Source organism: Neocloeon triangulifer, unplaced genomic scaffold (genome assembly GCF_031216515.1).
Source record: "Neocloeon triangulifer isolate White Clay Creek 2 clone unplaced genomic scaffold, ASM3121651v1 ptg000015l, whole genome shotgun sequence".
Classification (NCBI taxonomy): domain Eukaryota; kingdom Metazoa; phylum Arthropoda; class Insecta; order Ephemeroptera; family Baetidae; genus Neocloeon; species Neocloeon triangulifer.
In genome coordinates, this window is record NW_026775557.1 from 6,872,987 (window position 1) to 6,891,702 (window position 18,716).

General features: G+C 38.3%; 2 protein-coding genes across 5 annotated transcripts; one reads left to right on the plus strand and one right to left on the minus strand.

Annotated features, from left to right (window-relative positions):
- Positions 1-99: 99 nt before the first annotated feature.
- LOC132202863 (THAP domain-containing protein 5-like) lies at positions 100-18,701 on the minus strand. 3 transcript variants are annotated; one of them, XM_059630138.1, is made up of 6 exons: positions 18,159-18,701; positions 17,922-18,046; positions 17,551-17,681; positions 2,748-3,015; positions 1,693-2,298; positions 100-1,350 (listed from the first exon to the last, which is right to left on the minus strand). In XM_059630138.1, the coding sequence occupies exons 4-6, from the start codon at positions 3,006-3,008 to the stop codon at positions 988-990; spliced, it is 1,230 nt and encodes a 409-aa protein (XP_059486121.1). In that variant the 5' UTR covers positions 3,009-3,015; positions 17,551-17,681; positions 17,922-18,046; positions 18,159-18,701; the 3' UTR covers positions 100-987. The 3 variants fall into 3 exon arrangements, with proteins under 3 accessions (XP_059486121.1, XP_059486120.1, XP_059486119.1); XM_059630137.1 differs by lacking the exons at positions 17,551-17,681; positions 17,922-18,046; positions 18,159-18,701 and adding an exon at positions 7,467-7,717 and having other exon boundaries at positions 1,693-2,295; XM_059630136.1 differs by lacking the exons at positions 17,551-17,681; positions 17,922-18,046; positions 18,159-18,701 and adding an exon at positions 7,467-7,717.
- On the plus strand, positions 6,969-18,582 carry LOC132202862 (uncharacterized). 2 transcript variants are annotated; one of them, XM_059630134.1, is made up of 11 exons: positions 6,969-7,825; positions 9,122-9,219; positions 9,272-9,465; positions 15,722-16,019; positions 16,258-16,445; positions 16,587-16,795; positions 17,271-17,497; positions 17,555-17,699; positions 17,752-17,901; positions 17,957-18,069; positions 18,126-18,582. In XM_059630134.1, exons 4-11 carry the CDS (start codon positions 15,852-15,854, stop codon positions 18,357-18,359), a joined length of 1,434 nt encoding a protein of 477 aa, XP_059486117.1. In that variant the 5' UTR covers positions 6,969-7,825; positions 9,122-9,219; positions 9,272-9,465; positions 15,722-15,851; the 3' UTR covers positions 18,360-18,582. The 2 variants fall into 2 exon arrangements, with proteins under 2 accessions (XP_059486117.1, XP_059486118.1); XM_059630135.1 differs by having other exon boundaries at positions 6,971-7,825; positions 17,755-17,901.
- Positions 18,702-18,716: the final 15 nt, after the last annotated feature.

Here is an 18,716-nt window from a genome sequence, read left to right on the forward strand (position 1 = left end):
CTTGATCATAACTATGTATAGTTTGTACTTTTCATCATATTGGTTCCCTTTTAATTTTATTACTTAGTATGGGTAAAACTTAATTGAAGGTCATTAAAATACTTGCTTAATAAGGACAAATTTTATTGCAAATATACAATATTCTACGCTGTATATTTCAAAATACTTGATATATAAAGCCTTTCTTGCGGCTCTTGCAAAATCCAAAAATTCTACCTGTATTTATAATACAAATTACTTTCATTTCTATCAAAATGGTAGCTCTTTTTAATAATTGCAAAAGGGCAAGCACATTATGTCAGTAAAAACTGCTTTCGACACTTTTTGTTGTATAAATTTATTTTAATCAGTCTAGATTGCTTCTCAATGTGAATTTGATTTGTTCAAATACGGCTAAATTCCAAAATATTAGGATGTGGTTAAAGCAGATGCCACTCTTGTACAGGCATATTACAAATTTACGCACATTGTTCATTTTTCCTTTATTTTTTAAATTAGTTTCAACTGTTCGTAAAATAAAAGAAAGTCTCCTGACTAAATAATTGCGTGCATGTTAAGATAGTGGTGGTTCAAAGAAATGCAACCTACAAGAATAAAAAATATTGCGTCTATTGCTAAACAAAATTATGCATTACTGACGTTGGTGAATTCGATGAAATGAGTATTCGAGAGAGCAAGAAGAACGATTTTGGCATTTCACATAAGCAGTCCAAAATTATTTTCATAAACATTATCACCGATCGATTCACTGCATTCTCTGTCAAACCCTGCTTGAATTATTGCATGAATGTTTCTTAATTAAAAAATAGGGTGCTTCGGTTCGAGCACACGGCTAATTTGAAAGATAAAATTTTGGTGTGTGTGAAAGAGGTACCCGTACCTAACGAGAGAAGTAAATAAATTAATTAATGCTTTGGTACTTGATACCGGCTGCAAAGACACTGCTTGAGCTCAGGCACTTGTGTTTGTCTCTAAGTCACTTCTTCTTTAGTCATGCTCCATGATGATGTTGAACTGACGGAAGTCCTTGATGTTCTTGTCCGAGATGGACTGCGGAGGCAGGTCATTCTTCTCAGGCAGGTGCTCGGGCACCGCCGTCTCCTGGTAGATGTCGTCCTCGTAGTACTCGTTGGAGCCGGACGACAACTCGGCCTGCTCGCCGTTCAGCTCGGGCACCAAGTTGCACTTGTGCAGATATGTGGGTGGGGGCAGGTCCAGGTGTTGGCGCACCAGCAGGTACGCCCTCGGAGAACTCTTGTACAGGTTGGCGGCGAACTTCATGATGACCTCCGAGTAGCAGTCAAGAGCGTACGAGTTGGCCTTTTTGTTGCGAATGTGATTGTCGATGATCTGCAGCAAATATTTGACTCATAAGTATTTGAAAAATAAAAATAAAAATGGAGGTTCATTGTTGTAAATAAGTGTTTTTCTATTATAAAAATAAGTTAAATTTGATTTTAAAATTAATGTGCGTATATTTATTATTATTTTTTTTTTTGTAGTTTTTCATTTTCATTTATAATTTTTTTATTTTAATATTTGTGTGACAAATCTTAATACCAATAAACGTTAATTGAAAGTAAAATTTCAATTAAATAATAAAATAAAATTGACAATAAAACCAATATTATGATTTTAAATATTATTATATAATCATGCTTTTGTTAGTCAAATTTTTGAATAGTTGCTGACCTGAAAGGCAGTGTTGTCGAAGTAACGTTTAAGGAACTCGATGACCGTTGAATCGACGTTGTTGTTGAGCGCGGAGAGCCGCAGTCGCAGGTCCTTGATGATGCCGTCCCTCTTTTTCAGCTCGGCGTGCAGGGCCGCGTTTCTGCGCTGCAGACTTTCGACGGAGGGGCTGATCCTTTGCTGGAGATCTTGCGGCACTGCCGTTACAACCATACTCTCGCTTTTGACCTTGACCCTTTCGTCCTCGGGCTGCATGCTGATGGAGAGAAACTGGCTGACGTCCAAGGGCTCGTCGTACTCATCATTGGACGAGTGGCCGTTACTCGGTGGAAGGATCGGCCGCAGCTTAGGAACAGGTTTGCCATTGCTCGTCGTGATCACCACGGAGCCGTTCAGGGCGTTCGGCAGCGACAACTTGGCCATCTTGCGCGGCTCCTCGTACAGAATCGGACTGCGCGAGTCGCGCTTTAAGGACTTCTTTTTCACAGGGACAATGGAGACGCCGCCCGGCAGCAGGGCTTCCAGTTTAGAGGGAGATCGCGTCACTGTGATGTTTGGAGAGATGATCTCACTTAGGTCAGGCCCTTCATTTGCATAGCTCATCTGCTGTGAAAGAGTAAATCGAATAAGGCATAGTTCAATAAATTTTGATTTATTTATTGTTAATTGAGACAAAATTTAATGAAATATTTTAAGCATGTTAGTGTTTAGGTAAAAATTTATTTTTGCAGATCAATTTTTATTTTGAAAATAAAATAAAATTAAAATATTGTTTTGGGAGGTTTGGAAGTGTTTTTACTAGGCTTGAAAAATTGGATGCATTCCAAAATTTTCACTTTAAATTAAGATATAAATTTTTTGATGTCTTAAAATTACGTTTCAGTGTCTCAAAAATTTGAAAACATAATTAAAATCCAGAATTATGGCAATAGATTTGTCTTTTTAAAGGGTTAGTTAAATTATTTTCTAATAATTCATTATTTCCAACAGCCATTTAATTTGGTGGGCTTAAAAGAGGGCATTGCCCATTCCTGCCACGCTCGGCAGACGCCGACCTGAATTTGCTGGGGCGAGACGAACGGCACTTTCATCGGGCTGGCGTCAGACATGGGCATCATGGGGCGGCCGCGTCTGGCCGTCGGGTTGAAAATGCTGGGCACCACCCCCTCCTTGAGGAAGTGCTTGAGTTTGCCCGGCTTGGTTTGGTAGTCCTCGGGCAAGAAGTGCTCGCTGCACACGAAACTGTTCTTCGTGGGGAACCAGTCGAGGCGGCCGATCGCGTCGGCCCATTTGCGGCACATGTCCTCCCGCTTCATCGGGAAACTGGAAACAGAAGAGAAGATTCACCATTTTAATTATATTCTGTACGAAAATAAACTGTATTTCAGTGAGAGCAGTTTAGAAAGGTCTAACTAGAAACCGTTAATTTTTCTATACTGTTCAGCCTTATTAAAAAAAGTATCATTTTACACGCGCCAAAAATACATTTTTTCCTTTACCGACCGAATAGCCAGATTTTTTGTTTATATTTTTAGATTCAATAAAATAAGAAGGGAAACAACGCTGCGATTTTCTAAGGAAATAAATATTTCAAGTTACAAAAATCAATATTTATTTTTTCTACTTAGTTTTTTTTAAATTAAAAAGAATAAAATTGATTATTTGAAAAATTTGAAAACAATTTTTTGTGCGATTTAGTTGCGAAATTGGGCTTCCTTGAGAAAGCTTTCTAATCTCGGTAAGATGTGAATTATTCAATTTCCGGCTGCAAACTTGCAAGCGACAACGGCAGGTGCATCGGTTATAATTCTCAGGCGCTGCGGGAAAAGTCCAGTTTCGCCAAATCAGATCGGCGCATCCGCGCGGCAAACAAAGGTCCTTGACCGGCAGCATTGGACTTTTCTTATTCTTTCTTTCTCTTATTTATTGTGCGCGGTGTGAAATCGCGTCGCGGATTCGTGGAAAAGTGACGCGGCCGCGCACCGAAATGGGAAAATCTGAGGCCGCCGTCGGTGAAGTCGGCGGCTGCGAGCTCTCCATGCTGGCAGGAAACAGGATGTCGAAAATAAATTGTGAAAAGCAGCGAGCGCGGTGATGGCCGAGGAGAAGGAGCGAGGAGGAAAAAGCTCTTTATTTCGAGCCGGCGGCTGCTGAGAGAATTTCTCAAGCGGCGGCCGCGATAATGGCAAGCGAGAAAGAAAATGCTGGCAGATATTTAGGGCAAGAAGGAGCAGCGCCGCCGCCTAACTGCGAACACAGCCAGCCGCGCCGGCAGGATGGAAATTATCCGCTAGAGTTCACGCCAAAATCGGCCCGTTTCCTCACAGAATTCTCATCTTCCCAATTCTGCGCAATTCGTTTTTTTTTTCTCAAACTGACGGGCGAGAATTTCCATCTATAGGAAGGGGGGCTGATTTGAAAAGCGGTGACCCACTTGATGCGCTGCTTCGATTTCGCACAATCGCAAACATTTTCTAGAGGTCGTTGGTCCCTCTTGTCATTCATTCGCCACATTCAAAGTTCTCCCATTATTCACAATAGTCACATCAAATTTAGTTTCTTTTCAATTGGCCTGTTTGGCACATATTTTTGCACTTACAATAGGGGAGGAAATTGAATTTACTGCATTAAAATTGAAAATTAGAGGGGGGAAAATTGAGATTGTTTTCCTCTCTTGTACAATTTAAATCGATAAAAAAAATTATTATTTATTATCGTTAAAAATTTATTTCATTTATTATTTATTAGATTTAACATTTATTTATTTACTCTCCATTCGATATACAGTCATGGATACGCAGCAAAAAAACTAATATAAAAAAGTACAGAAAAAGGTGAAAAAACATTAATCTTCACAAATAAATTTAATATTGATGTAATGAGAATCCGCATTAATTTTGGCCGAAATACTTTAAATAGGAATTAAACAAATGCTCAGAGCTTTTCAACTGATGAAAAAATAAAAGTATTTTATTTAAATTTTTAAAGTATAATTCATTCTAATCATCTAAAAAAATTTATTATTTTGTAGTTGACTAATTTGAACGCTGCGCATTCAAAGTACCCAAATCAATTGAATAACAAAATTTATAAATAATCTTTCCAAGATAATTACGAATGAAATTTTTCCCATCATGCAAGTAAAAAAACAGATAATAAATTTAAGCAAACCGATGAAAAGCAATTTAAAAAGATCAAATTAATCGGCGATGTGTAAAAGGAAGTGGGCGCAGCGCCTAATTATTGTGCAAGCGGACGGACGAGGAGGGTCAATTTCCCATTTTCTGGCTTCCGTTCGGCCGAAAGGAGGTCGGAGCGTCGGTTCTCAGCAGATTCTTGGCAGCAACGCTCTCCGGGCTTTACTTGCGCATAATAATTTTACGTCTTTGCTCCAGAAAAGAAAACGTTCGCAATAAAATTCTCGAGTCGCGACGTGTGGGAAGTTTCTTTTGGGCGCAGAACAATCCAGAAAGGTGAAAAGCGAGTTTCTTTCTTCGACTTTGCTTTTCCATAATTCAAGAGATACACAGAGAGCGCGGCTGATAAACAGCGACGGAACAAAGGTCAACGCCCTGCTGCCGCCGTTCGACTCGTCGTGATCCGAATTCGTGCCCAGCCATTGAAATGGGCAACCAATGAGGTCACCAGGAAGTGGCGCGCTTGAAAATTGTCCGCGAGAGCGAGAGAGACGCTCGCTATTTTTATCTCGGCTGCAGCTGGACAAAGGGACTTTCTAGGCGGGAGGGCGCTCGACGCAGAACCGAAATCGTGTAAAATGTTCGGAGAGATAAAAAGTCGCTGTTGACCGAGTCAGTCAAAGTCGCCTGTTTTCTTTTTAAGAAAAACATCTTACCATTAGGTGGGGGATTTATTTTTTAAGAGATTGGCTTGTTTTCTTAGGCCACGCCGACGATGCCAAGTGAGGCTCGAACCGGCGGAGTTGCGATTTTCATTGCAACTACCTAAGACTTTCCTGGGCAGTAAAATTAAGAGATTAATTTAAGTGTAATGAAAAGGCTATAAAAATTCAATTTTGTTAATATTTTTGAAATATCAATAAAAAAAATTATTTTCATGAATTAATATTTGTAATGCAATGCCCGTTACTAGGTTTTGCCGCAATTTAAAGTAATTTTTGGAAAATTTATTAAAAATTGCAATGCAAACATTATTATCTGCAAAAACCGAGTGCTTAGCATTAATGAGTAATCCAAAATTAAGTGGAAAAATACTTTGGTTAAACCCTGACATATTAAAATGATAAAATAAATTGTAAATCTTAATTTTAACCTTTTAAGATGTAAGTTGAAAGTTTTACTCAGTTGAGTTTTCAATAAAGACCATAATTATATATTTACAATTATTTTTTTTAAGAACAAAAGTTTTATAAGTAGAACAATAAAATTAATAAGAAAATAGTTCCAGAAAATGTATTTCAATTGGAATACGAGAAAAATTTAAATTTCTCTCCTAAACTTGGGATTAATTTAAAATGTATGTTGCGTAATGGATCACATTTATTTATAAGGAATTCTCTTTTTTGACTTATAAAGAATTTAAAATAAATTTAAATATCTGTATTTACTCATAATTATTTTAAACTTCAGCAAAACCTAGTAAGAGGAAAATTGCACTAGAAATATTATGAAGTTAAAATTTAGGGATTTCCATTTATGTGTATTTTTATAGATTATGGAAGTGAAGAAAATCGGGCTTTTCCTGGTTGCAAAAATTGTTTTTATTCTCGTTGCAAAAATTGATTTTGAGTAAAAACAATTTTGCAATGAGGACAAGCCCGATTTTCTTCATTTATATGATCATCTCCTCGAGTGTCAACTTCTTCAAACAAATTTATAAATTATGTAATAAGAAAAAAATATTAATTTAAAATCATATTCACAGTTTACATCAATGGAAAATTAATTAAACTATTATGGATTGTTCTCATTCCTAGGAGAGAAAAATATGATCGAATTTCTTTAAATCAATGAATCATTTCAGTTAATATGAAAAATTACCACGAATAACGCAGAAAAGCTTAAAAATCGGCAAAATTTTTTAAAAATCTGAATTTGTAAAATTTTATTATTTAATGTAGTTTTAATGAGATAAAATTATTAAATTATACTTTCATCTATATTTATTGGCAGACCCATCAGTGAGAAAAACAAAAGCTAAAGAAGTTATCCTTGAACTCGCACGACGAGACGCATTGCTTTGACTAAAAACAGCTGATCTTGACGCGCAACAAAACGCAAAATCCCCTCGACGCGATTTGCGTCTCGCAATTTCTCTAGTCGGATGAGTTTGGTTTCCTTATCGGAAAATTTTGTGCACACGACACGAAAATTCCCCAAGTCGGGGCGCTGCCGGAAAGTCCGCGCCGATTACTCCTCTGACTCATCCCCTGAAAGGTCTTTTTTACCAAGAGGAAAAAAATTAATTATAAGTAAAATACAAAAGGCGAGTAAAAAAAAAAAAAAAAAACACAAAACCTGGATCATGGCGAAGGTACAGAAGCAGGGGAGGAAATTGTGGGAGAAAATGCGAGGGGATATTAAATTTGGTCATGTGCGGGGCCGAGGCTAAAAATAAAGCCTGGCGAAAGGGCGCAGGCCGGGAAGGAAAAACGGTGCATCGGCCCGAAAATAGCGACGCTACCGAGTGAGAGGAAAACACCGTAAGCCGCCGTGGAAGCGGAAGTCCGTGCGCGAAACGGTACTACTGAAAAAAGATCATGTTGCAGCCGAAATTATTGAGATTTCGGCACCGACCTGTGGAACTGGATGAAGCCGCCCTTGACGAAGCGGTTTCGGCACGTCGGCACCGAGCACGAGATGACCATCTTGGCAGGGTGGGTCGGTCGTCGGTCGGCGCGGAAAATCAGGGGACGACACCCGCCGTCGACATGACACACTCTCCTCGCTCGCTCACTCGCTGACACGCTCGGCAGCAGCTCTTCTGCCTGCCCGCTTCAATGCTGCTCTCGTTCTTTTTCTTTCCTCCTTTGCCATATGACGGCAGTTTTCCATTGGCTCGGTGCTTTTCCCACCGGTGCTGCCACCTGTGCCCGAAACGACGCAGGCCGCCCAGACGACCCACTGGCGGGTAGGCAACGTGCGCTCCACCAGAGGTACGCGGACTGCATAATCAGTCATAGTCAAATGTTTTGGAAAAATGAGAGCTATCAATTTTTATTTCATTTGCTTGAAACCGTTTCTTCGTTCCACAATTTTGTAGGAAGTTTTACAGATAACAACTGAATTAAAATTAATTACATTTAAAAATAAATTACATTTGTTGGTTCATGATTTGATAATTTTGAAATTAAATCTAATAATGAAATTAGATCAATTATACTTTTAATTAAAATAATTTTAATTAAGTTCGACCTCTTTGATATATCGATAAATATTTGGGAATTAAATCGATTACTGAAAACTACGACATGAATTTTTTATTCATCAAAACTTTTCACAATAATTATAAACTTCTTAATTTTGGCACTTTCAATAGTCTGGTGAATATTTTAAAACAACCAAAAATCTTACTATATAAATGAAAAAAGTCGTAAAGTTTGCCCCGAGTATATTTATAATAAGATTATTTGCTGTTTTAGAAAATTTTGTTAATTTTTAAATATTGTTTGAAATGACGGCCAAAAGTTATAAGTTTATATTTATTGTGAAAAGTTTTGATGAAAAAAAAATGTACTTTTCTGTAGCCTATTTAATTCCAACATATTTAAATCCGTACATCTAAACTTGAATAAATTTATTTTGATTAAAATATAATTTATTATCTAATTTAATTATTAGATTTCATTTCAAAATTATCAAATCAAAGAATCAACATATATATGACAAATGATTTATACGTAATTTATTACATTTTTAACAAAATACGTCCATTTTTATTAAATTTTAATTCAGTTGTAATCTGTGTACTAATGGCAATTAGCAAAAATTTTATAAATAAATTACACTAACGGCAAAATAAATAAATATAAATAATACTAAAATAGGAAAAAGATAAATAATAATTATTAATGTAGCCAAACTGATTCACTTTTTCGTACTTTTTCAGAATTAAAAGCAAGAGCAAAACTTCTCTATGAGCATTTTTATCTTTCCAATCTTTCTGATTCTTTTATTGTCAATGCTGGTGGTGATTGATTTACAATTTTTTTTTTCTAGTATTATTGTTTCATAATTAAACTGGGTATTTTGTTTTCATTTTTCATTAGATTATCGAAACTACTCTTTCTCAGCCGAAATTCTTCAATTTGATTTTAATCACATTTATGTAATTGTTTTGAATTGCAGTGCCTTTTTTAAAATTTACTGGAATATTTGTCACCAATAACATATTTTTTGGTTAATTAACAAGTGCGTTAGTTAAAACACTTTTTGCTTTTTAAATTTTAAAGGTTTATCTCGGTTTATCTGCAACAACTCCACGCGAATCGCAAATCAACGTCTGGCCACTCGGCCGACTTGCTGTTCAAACGACTGGCACGGCCCGCAAGTAATTTACTTATTTTATTATGCGTGTTTCTGAGTAACAACAAGTTTTTTAGTACCGTCAAGTACGATGCCACCCCGCGCCGTCCTACTCTCTGCATGAGAAACGCAAGCGCGCGCTCGGGGGTGAAGGACAGTCGGGGGTGGCTCGGCGCGCCACCACCTTTCACTCCAAGTGCGGCCGGCCACGAGGGCGTTTCCACCTTTCCACCCGCTCTTCGCCGAACTAAGGAGGAAATCATTCAAAAAGGTATAATTTACAATAAATTCAAATATTTTGAAATAGAATAATTATGTTGAAGAAGTAATACCTCTTTGAAATTAAAAAAAAAAATGTTCTGAATTTAAAATTGAAATTTTTACAATCTTATTTCAAATTAATTTTTGATTTTATTTTTTACACTCCTCATTGGGATCATCATTAAAAAAGGGAAAATTCTGTGAGGCCGCGGCTATCAGCTTATTAGGAATAACTTTTTCCGAGAAGTTTCTGTCGTGATACGACTGTGGTTTAGTGGTTTCGTCGAATGCATTATTAGAGAGCAAAAAGTAGGCGGCTGCGGACTAGCGTTAATTCCTATTTGCGTAGACTTTGGAATTTATTATTTTTTTTTCTTTTTGCTTCTAAATCTACCAATGTGGGACGAGATTAGGCCGTATCCCTATAACCAGACTATTAATGCCTTTTTTTCTTTCATTAACTTCATGCAATATTGGGCGATAAAAAGTGAGGCCTCGTTACTCAAGCGGGCTGCAATATAGCGCCTGTGATGGAATGAGAGCAAAAACCAGCGATCCGAGGACTAAAATAAACACAAATATAAAAATTGATATGCCGTTTGCTCTGCGCAGAAAATTCGAAACAGCAGCGACCGTGCATGAATAGGCGTCCACCGAGGCGAGGGTCGAGAGCAAATAGCAGTCAGGCTACCTGTGTGCAAAACAGCACATTTCCATTTGCTGCTTTACGTGAGCTCTGGCATATAATGAATGTTTCACCTTTGCTTGTTTTTAGTCTCACTTTGTACATAATGAACATATTATGAACCCCTTTTCATTTTGTATAATTGCCGGAAATTGATTCAAGCCTGCTTTTACGCCAAAAACTTTATGCGTACTTTCGCGAATTCAATTTTACTCTCGGACGATGATGACAATTTTATTAATTAACCACCCCTGCCGGCGGCCGCGTGTGTGCCGCACAAGAAATGTTTTACATTCATTTTTATATTTATAAAAGTTTCCGCCCACATGCACGGCGCGCGCTGTTTTTCGTGTTTGATCGATTGTTTAAAAGAGCTGGGTCACTTTTTGACCCGAAACACGCGAGGTCTTTTGCTTATATTCCAAATGATCTTTAATTTTATGCTCTGCCTATTATTGCACCCGCTTTCCGGATCAAAACCTGCGCGAACTTCGACCCTCAAAAGCACGCGAGCACAGATTCTCGTCGCGACAAGCGAAATACAAAAAACTTTAAAAGTCTTTTCAGCGCCTTTTTGCCAATGAAAAGTCGTGTTTGTATAAATAAATAAAAAATTCAAGGAAAATCTGTAAGTGAAAACAAAAGATTTCCCCTTCAGAAAACTCTCTGCTGAGATGCATAACGCACGACTGATACGGAATACTCGGAAAGGCAAAGAAAACGCTCGGGTTTTTGTGTAGCAAGTTCTTTGATCTTCAAAAAATCTTTTGCTTTGTTCAAAATGCACCTACGGCGCAATGCGTGCTCTTTTCCAATATCCGTTATATGAAAGAAAATGAGGGTGAGGAGCAAGGAAGAGGAAAGTGAATTTTATAAAACTTCAGTAATTGGGGTTGGAAAGTTTTTTTGACCTCACAATTTTATAAAAATATGATCGTTTCCCAGCATGAAATACACGCTTTCTGTTTTGCATTATGGCTATTAAAAACAGATAATCAAAATGTGGTTTTTGTTAAAGAATAAGCAAACACTTTTGCTCTAGGCATCGACTTTTCTTTTGCAAGCCGTACAACAAAAAACTTTATTGATTTCGCCTCACTTTGATATGAAAAGGAGAAACTTATATCTCGAGCCTATACTCTTTGTGAGTTTTTGTGTCCCTTATGCGAGGGAGCTGTAAAATTATTTACCGCTTCGCACAACATTTCCTAATAAAACTTTCAATCTCAACGTAAGAGCAAACAAAGTTTTGAGTCAAAAGTGTGCGTTTCCTACGAGACGGTAAATGTCAAGTTCATTCTCACGAATCCCCACAGCACTAAAAAATTGCGTAGGTGCGACAGTTTTAAATTGCTTTGCGCATATAACAGCATTTTCCGCAGGCAAGATATATAATTTTGTTTGTTTTCCTTTCAGCGCTTTTCATTATTTCCCCTCTAAATCCGCATGATTCTGTAAAAAGCGCAATTTTCCACATAATCAAGTTGTGAAAAAATAAAAATAAATGAATGCAGCTGCTGCGGCTGAAAAATAAAATCCACCTGCGCTGCATCACGTGATGCTTTTAAACGGGCACAGATGTTGTATAATTTCCGCAGACGGAGCGCGAAATTATTCCCTTTGAGAGCAAATAAATGACCGCGGGGCAAATTAAAAGAGAAAATTAGCCAGGGCTCGATTGTTTCAAGAGCGCTGCGTGTTTTAACAGCTTTTCGGCCACAACGCGAGCATCGATCCCCGCACATGGTCGCACTTTTGATGATTATAGGCGCGCATTTAATTAGATTTTTGCGTTCGATTCGCACACCGCGTACATGTTGAATCAAACGTCGTTCAATTGAAGCTTCGATTGTACATAAATGAGTAGCGATCATGTAATATAATTGGATTCGTTGCATCGCGACTCTTATGTTTCCATGGTGATCTGACGTCACATAACAAATTTATTACCCGAGGGAATAAATGCACAAGAGGTTGTTTTCTGCTCAGAACTAAATCAATTAGTTATGCGAAATCTGATTGTTTTTCTGGTAAAACAGAAATAGCGCCACAAGTGCCACAAAGAGAGGCAACAACCTATTCGGGAGCAATTAGGCGACAAATTGATTGTGCCGGCGCGTATATCACTCTTTACCTGTGTGTGTAGGAGCGACGGGTAACAAGATAAACGCTGCACAGCGTTTCTCTGAAGAACGGCAAGCGCGTCGCCCTAATCAATCCATCATCGCCAATCAATTTTCCTCTCTTCACACAAAAGCCACAAAAAAGTTTGGCACGCGCAGAGAAAACGCGTCAAGTCAAATCCAATTCTTCCGAGATGTTCCAAGTTTGCATTTTTTCACTTTCTTCCACCCAAAGTTTTGTTCTCTTCATTTAAAAAAAATATATGATAGAATTGCATTTATTTAGTAGGAGTAAAATAATAAGAGAAATTCGTTTGGATCAAAATGGTGAATGTTACGTAAAAGATCAATCTGTCACTAAAGAGCGGCTTTATTTGATTTTGAGTGGGTCTCTTTCACACCACAGTTATATCTTATATGCGTGCAGTCATCAATATCGGCGCAATAAGGGCCACTTGGAACGTCGAAAAGGGAAGTTAGAACAGTAGACGAGGGCTTTCATCGTGGCCTGCTTTCACGCAATAAGCGGCTCATTCTCGCAAACCGCCCGCGGAACTGTCTCTTAAATTTAATTTTTTTGTGGAAACCAAAGATTTGTGCTTTAAATATCAAAAGCAAAAAGATTTAAAAAATATGATGAGGCAAATTACAAAATATTTAGCAAATTTAAAATATCATTTAATGATTCCCAAATTCTTGGGGTTTTCCAATTTGAGATAAAAGCGAGCGAATTGAATTTGCTCTGATTGCGCCGCGTGGACGGAAATTGGATGAGGCACCCCTTCAATTGCACGGAATAATCTCCGAGTTTTCAATCGGCTCACGTCCCTTTGATATGGCCTCTGATATCCCTTACCTTTTCTCATTCACTTTGCCCACGCATTTCTCAAAGGCAAAAAATCACTCTCACCAGATCACGTTTGCCCTTACGGATGCTTGGCCGGATTAAATAAATAATCACGGCTAAAGGTCATATCGCTCAGCATCACATAATCATGAAGCCCAGCACAATGTCCCTCTGATGAAATGACGGCCTGCTTTATTATTACCCTTATAACTCAGTATAATACCCTGCTAGGATATTATATGAATCCACGCGGTGTCCACCAGAGACTTGGGGTTTAGGGATGTGTTCTAATTAACAGCATTAGCAATTCTGCTTTCATAACTTCATGGCTTCTGGCCGCCAACAATATAACCCTTTATCTAACAACGCTTGACTTTCCCATGGTGTTTAACTCCAAAGAGATTTTTCGGAGCTGATTTTCATCCTTTGAGCTCAAAAAAGCAGCTAATTCTCTTGTGCCGCGGAGTCTAGCCGTGAAAAGGCAAATGCGCGCATTTGTTGTGTGTTTTCGTGGAAAAAGGATGATAAACCACAGCTGATTACGACTTTCAAAGCTGCCTGTTTAATGCTAGAGCTATTTGCGCACCGTAGCGAGTTGAAATTGCAAAATGTACGACTTGGCCGAGCTCCCTTTAGGCCCTTTCATCCCTGGCGAGGGTTGCGAGAGAGAGTGACACGAGAGGGTCTCTGTGCAGGCAGAATGTGCGCCAGCAACAAGCCCACTTTGCTTTTTTCGCCACACTTGCCACAGTGTGCCGCTAAGGCCGTTTTGTTGGCACAAGACTCATCATCAAGTTTTGAAGGTTTTCATCAAGCTCGCCGGGTGTTGTGCATTATTTAGGGCGCACGACAAAGGGGCTCATTATGCAGAATACTTTTCACTGGCTCTTTGCATGGCCGCAAGAAAGAAATGTAAGCCGGAATAAGGCAATTCAGCTCGCGATTAACATTTTTCAAACATTCAGCCAATATTTTAATGCGTTCATAAATCTAAATTTTACGAACCAGGACTGAGCAGTTTTTTCATGTTAAGAATGCAAACTTTTATAATTGACGTTTTACTAGCATTATCCTTACAATTTTACGAGCTTTAATAATCCCCAGAAAACATGGATAAATGAATTAAATTGAAATTAACAATCTAAATTAGCTTATAAAAAAATATGTATTTTTTTTTTACATTTTTCCAAAACCAACTTTTCTGCAACATGACGTGCTCTTTGCCTGCTTGATTCTTTTGCAAAAAGGCCTTGGATTAAAATTTAATCTTTACATACCCCTAGCCCTTTTGCCTTTGCAAAGTTCTTTTTAAGTGACCTAGTTGTGCATATTGCAAGCGCATTCATAAATGAAGCAAACATTCCCCGGTGTTTGAACGACCGGTTGCTTTATTCAAATTGTATCAGCAACAAGCACTCACGCAGTTTTGCACCTGCCGCGGCTGATGGAAGGGAGGAGCTTCTGCCTAAAATGATAATAATAATTGCGGTGGCGGAGCACATATGTACATGATATGGTACATACACTGCCGGCTCAAAAGAGATGATGAGGGGACGAGAGCCAGGCTGTCTGTGCCTCTTGCGAGAGGTCAAGTGATGCGCTCTCGCTTACTCGCCCGCCAGCGGCTATGCTTTTCATTTCGTCAGCACGCCATTCAAAATTTGTCAATCAGAAAAGGAAAAAAGAACCCGCGGAGAGTAATGAAAAGCCTCTTTGCGATCACACAGCCATAAATTTAGCCTCACATTCGTTTTGCCTGATGTGATGTGAGAGGGGTTCGTTATAAGGGCTGCCAGCAAAAGTTTCCTTTGGCTTTACAAGTTTAAGAACGAGCTATATAGATATAGAAAAGACTGAAGTTTTGCTTTGAGCAGCAGCAGCAATAACTTTTTTAGTGAAAATTAAGTATCAAACATCAAACGTATCAAATATATTAAAAATTTTAATGCAAGTTTATTTTGGTTATATATAACAACTATTTATTATAAAGGCTACAAATTTATAGATTTTTCAAACCTATGATTAATAAAAAATTAAAATAATAATAATAATTAATTTAGGATAATTTAAGTGGGTATTATTAATGAATATAGTTTATTTACCTACTATTAAAAATAATGATTTAAAAACACAATAATTAATAAATATTAAATCTAATGTGATAATGAAAAAAGTTGAATTGAGGTTTCTTTGAAAGTTAAAATTAAATAAAATTTATAATAATTACTATTTTAAAATTGTATAATTAAAATTAAATTGAAAAATAGCACATAACATTGTTTTACAATGTACCAAAATTAATTTAATTATATTTTGCTCACTGCAATAAAACAATAAGTAAATTGGAAAGTATAATCTCTGCAAAGCCGGAATCAGAGCGACGAGTTTGCTAAAAATGGACATTCGAACTAGGCTCCTTGTTTTTCAATGGCAAAACAAGCGAATCCCTTCAGGCCAAACTTTGCCCAGCTCGTAGTTCCGTTATGCCGGCGAGACCCGCGCCGATCCGCGGCACAAAAGTATAGGCCGAGAGCTAACGAGGCTGATTAAACTTTAACGCGATGTCCATCCCCGTCGAAAATCATCAATAATTTTGCACTGGAACTTGCAGGGTTGAAGAGCGGAGGGACTGTGTGTTTGAATAACAATGCTGCCGTGAGAGAAGTACCCACGATTAAGAGGCGGATAGAGTATCACAGCGGCGCGCACGTGAAATAATAATAAACGCGCGCGCGACAAACATGACGTCCGAGGTGTTTCGTGAGCAGAATGCGGCGTTGAATAGGAAGAGCTGCACCTTGCTCACGGGAGGAGGACTCGGGGACAGGAAGATCAGTAGCGTGTCCGCAGCCAGCGCGAGCACTAGCGGTTACTTGTCCTCGCCAGCGTCGTTCTCCAGCGACAGAAAGGTGAAAAATAACGCGGGAATCAATTTTGATTAATCAATGTAGATTTAAATAATCATGTTCATCCTCATTGTATTTTTATTATTTTTAATTCGAATTTACTTTGAAGAATTGAAAAAAAAATTATAGTTGATTTAGTTGCTGGACTTTATCGATAATTTTCTGTCTGCCCTTGACTTGCAGTAATCTTGTTATCAGCTCAGTCAGTTGCTCATTAACGTTTATGACCTTCTTTGTCCAGGTCTCCGTCGGAGTTCCAAATCAACTGCAAGACAGGCGAGTGACGAGCATTTCGTCACCGGAGAGGAAGACGAGCGGATCAGAGAGAGGCGAATCCAGAACTTCCAGCGTCTCCTCGCAGAGCAACGTGAGGGTGCCGACGCTGTCGAGGGCGGCGGCGTTTGACAACCACCGGAGAGAGTCTCATAGGTGATTAACATGCACCCCCCAAAAGCGCCGCTGTCACGCGAAAGACATATTAAAGCACAAAGCAGCAGAAATAGACTCGGCTCATTTACATGGCGGTGGATAAATTCGTCAGAAAAATTGTATTAATATTTTTATGCACAGCACGGCGGAGAGCGGCAGCAGTTTTGGCCACCCCCACAACCCCCACGTCCAGCGCAAATTCATCAACACGTGGAAACAGGCGTGCGACAAGACGCGAGAGCGCACCAAAGACCTGATCAAAAGGTGGCGCACCCTTCCCGAAGACAGCCCCACCTACGACACCCCTGAGGATGAGTGCAGAAGTAGTTCAGCGTGGAGCCATTCTCTAGGTAAATTGCTAGCATTCATTTTTATTGATGGATTTTAAAAATCGTCTTTTCCTCGATGGTTTTTTTATGTAGCTCAATTTTAAAAAAAATATAATATATATTTATTCCGCTGCAGGATCCATGTACCCACTATTCATTATTATTGCAATAAAAATCCGCAAAAATCAATGTACAATTCAAGATTATTTTTATTTTTTTAAAAATCATCAAATTGACACATTTTAAAGAAAGAAAAAAACCGAAAAAAACACTTTCAGCTGTTACAATATTAAATATAAAATACAATTTAAAATATTGTGGAGCAGGATAATTTTTTATTTCGTTTTTAATTTATTTTTTCTACAAAACAAAATGAATAAACAATTCTCAAAACACCCATCGAGGTAAAGTCAATTTTTAAATCTACACAACACTAATTAACGCACGATCGATCAACCGTTTACACAATTCGTTTAAATTTATAATTTAAATTCAGCCGAGTGGAAAAATGTGGAGCTGGTGGCCAATCTTGGCGACCCAATGACTTCCAGCTACCAAGAATCAGAATGGTGGCGTTGCAGAACATACCCTGGCAGCCCACCACCTCCCCTGGTCCCACTTTCTCCAGAGCAAAGGGTCAAATTGGCGCAACTCTTCAACACCCTCTTGGACACGGACAGCGACAGTTTGGTTTCCGCAGACGATTTTCATTCATTAGCCGAGGTTTTTTATTTAAACAGTTGAAAGAATAGTAAAAATTGATGATTTGTACTCACCTAGCGGCTGATCCAGTTTGCCGGCTGGAAGGAGCATGGGCCGCAGGCGTGCACGCTAAGAGAGGTGGTCATCGGCTTGCTGGAGGCGTTTATGCTCTCGCTGCATACTCCGGACCTCGACAACGAAAGCCCTATGACAGAATTAAGAAGTAAAAAATTTTGAAACCATTTTTATATAATTATTTTTTGAAATATTTTAAGCAGGTTCTATGAGTTATGGACTGTTTTTGGGATTGGACGACTGGCTGAGTGAATGGAGCAACATTTTGAGAGGTGCTAAAGGAATTCAAGACATGCCCCTGTGGCTCCAGTACTTCCCAAAAGTTCTTTTCGCGGCCATAAATAGGAGTGGTATTTTTTTTTCGTTTTACCTTTCCATTTCATGATTTCCTCATTGTCCCAATAGCAAGTGGAGTGGTGTCAAAGGAGGAGCTGCGCTTCTTTTACACTTCATTTTTGGGTTTCGACTCGAGGAAAGTTGACGAGGCTCTTGGACCTGCGTACAGAGCAATGACTGCTGTAAGAATATTTTATCAATTTTAAAGATATTAAAATATATTTCATGATAATTTTAGAATGGGGACCACAAGTTGAATGTTGGCACTTACAAATTGGTGTTTGCGAACTTCCTCCTCGGACGCAACCCCAACGGACCTGGCCAGTTTGTGTTCGGGCCTTTCGGTGAAGCAGCGCGACCGTGTGAGGAAGTTGTGTTTCCAGTGGATTACAGTGCAATGAACAGTTTGCCAGAGGACTTGGAAGAGTACAGTCCCGGAAGGAAAAGCAACAGAAGATCTGTTGTTGTATAACATGACACGTCTTTCACAAAATTTCAATCGTCGGAAATATTTTCATAACTTTCAAAAGCATTTTGCCTAAAAACTCAGCAGCCTTCAAATAAGAAATGTTATGCTGTATCACAAAACTAGTCAAATGTGTATCTTATTACTACAGCAATGCGCAAAGTATAAAATAATTAAAGAACAATATTTGCCATATTTGCACACCTATTGCACAATTAAAAAAATTAATTCTCTGCAATTTTATTGCTTTTTCTTGTGTGAGGAACTCAAAACTGAATCTCAGTTGTTCAATAATTAATAACACTAATCAGATTTAAGATACTCTCTCTATAGGGAATTTTCCCTTATTAATAGTTTTTCTTT

Coding starts and splice junctions, on each gene's coding strand:
- LOC132202863 (XM_059630136.1), bottom strand. CDS start 7,537: ATGGTCATCTCGTGCTCGGTGCCGACGTGCCGAAACCGCTTCGTCAAG. Junction 2,299..2,747: donor TCTCGCCCCAGCAAATTCAG/GTCGGCGTCTGC, acceptor ACTCTTTCACAG/CAGATGAGCTATGCAAATGA. Junction 1,351..1,692: donor TCGACAACACTGCCTTTCAG/GTCAGCAACTAT, acceptor TATTTGCTGCAG/ATCATCGACAATCACATTCG.
- LOC132202862 (XM_059630134.1), top strand. CDS start 15,852: ATGACGTCCGAGGTGTTTCGTGAGCAGAATGCGGCGTTGAATAGGAAG. Junction 16,020..16,257: donor CGTTCTCCAGCGACAGAAAG/GTGAAAAATAAC, acceptor TTCTTTGTCCAG/GTCTCCGTCGGAGTTCCAAA. Junction 16,446..16,586: donor CACCGGAGAGAGTCTCATAG/GTGATTAACATG, acceptor TTTTATGCACAG/CACGGCGGAGAGCGGCAGCA.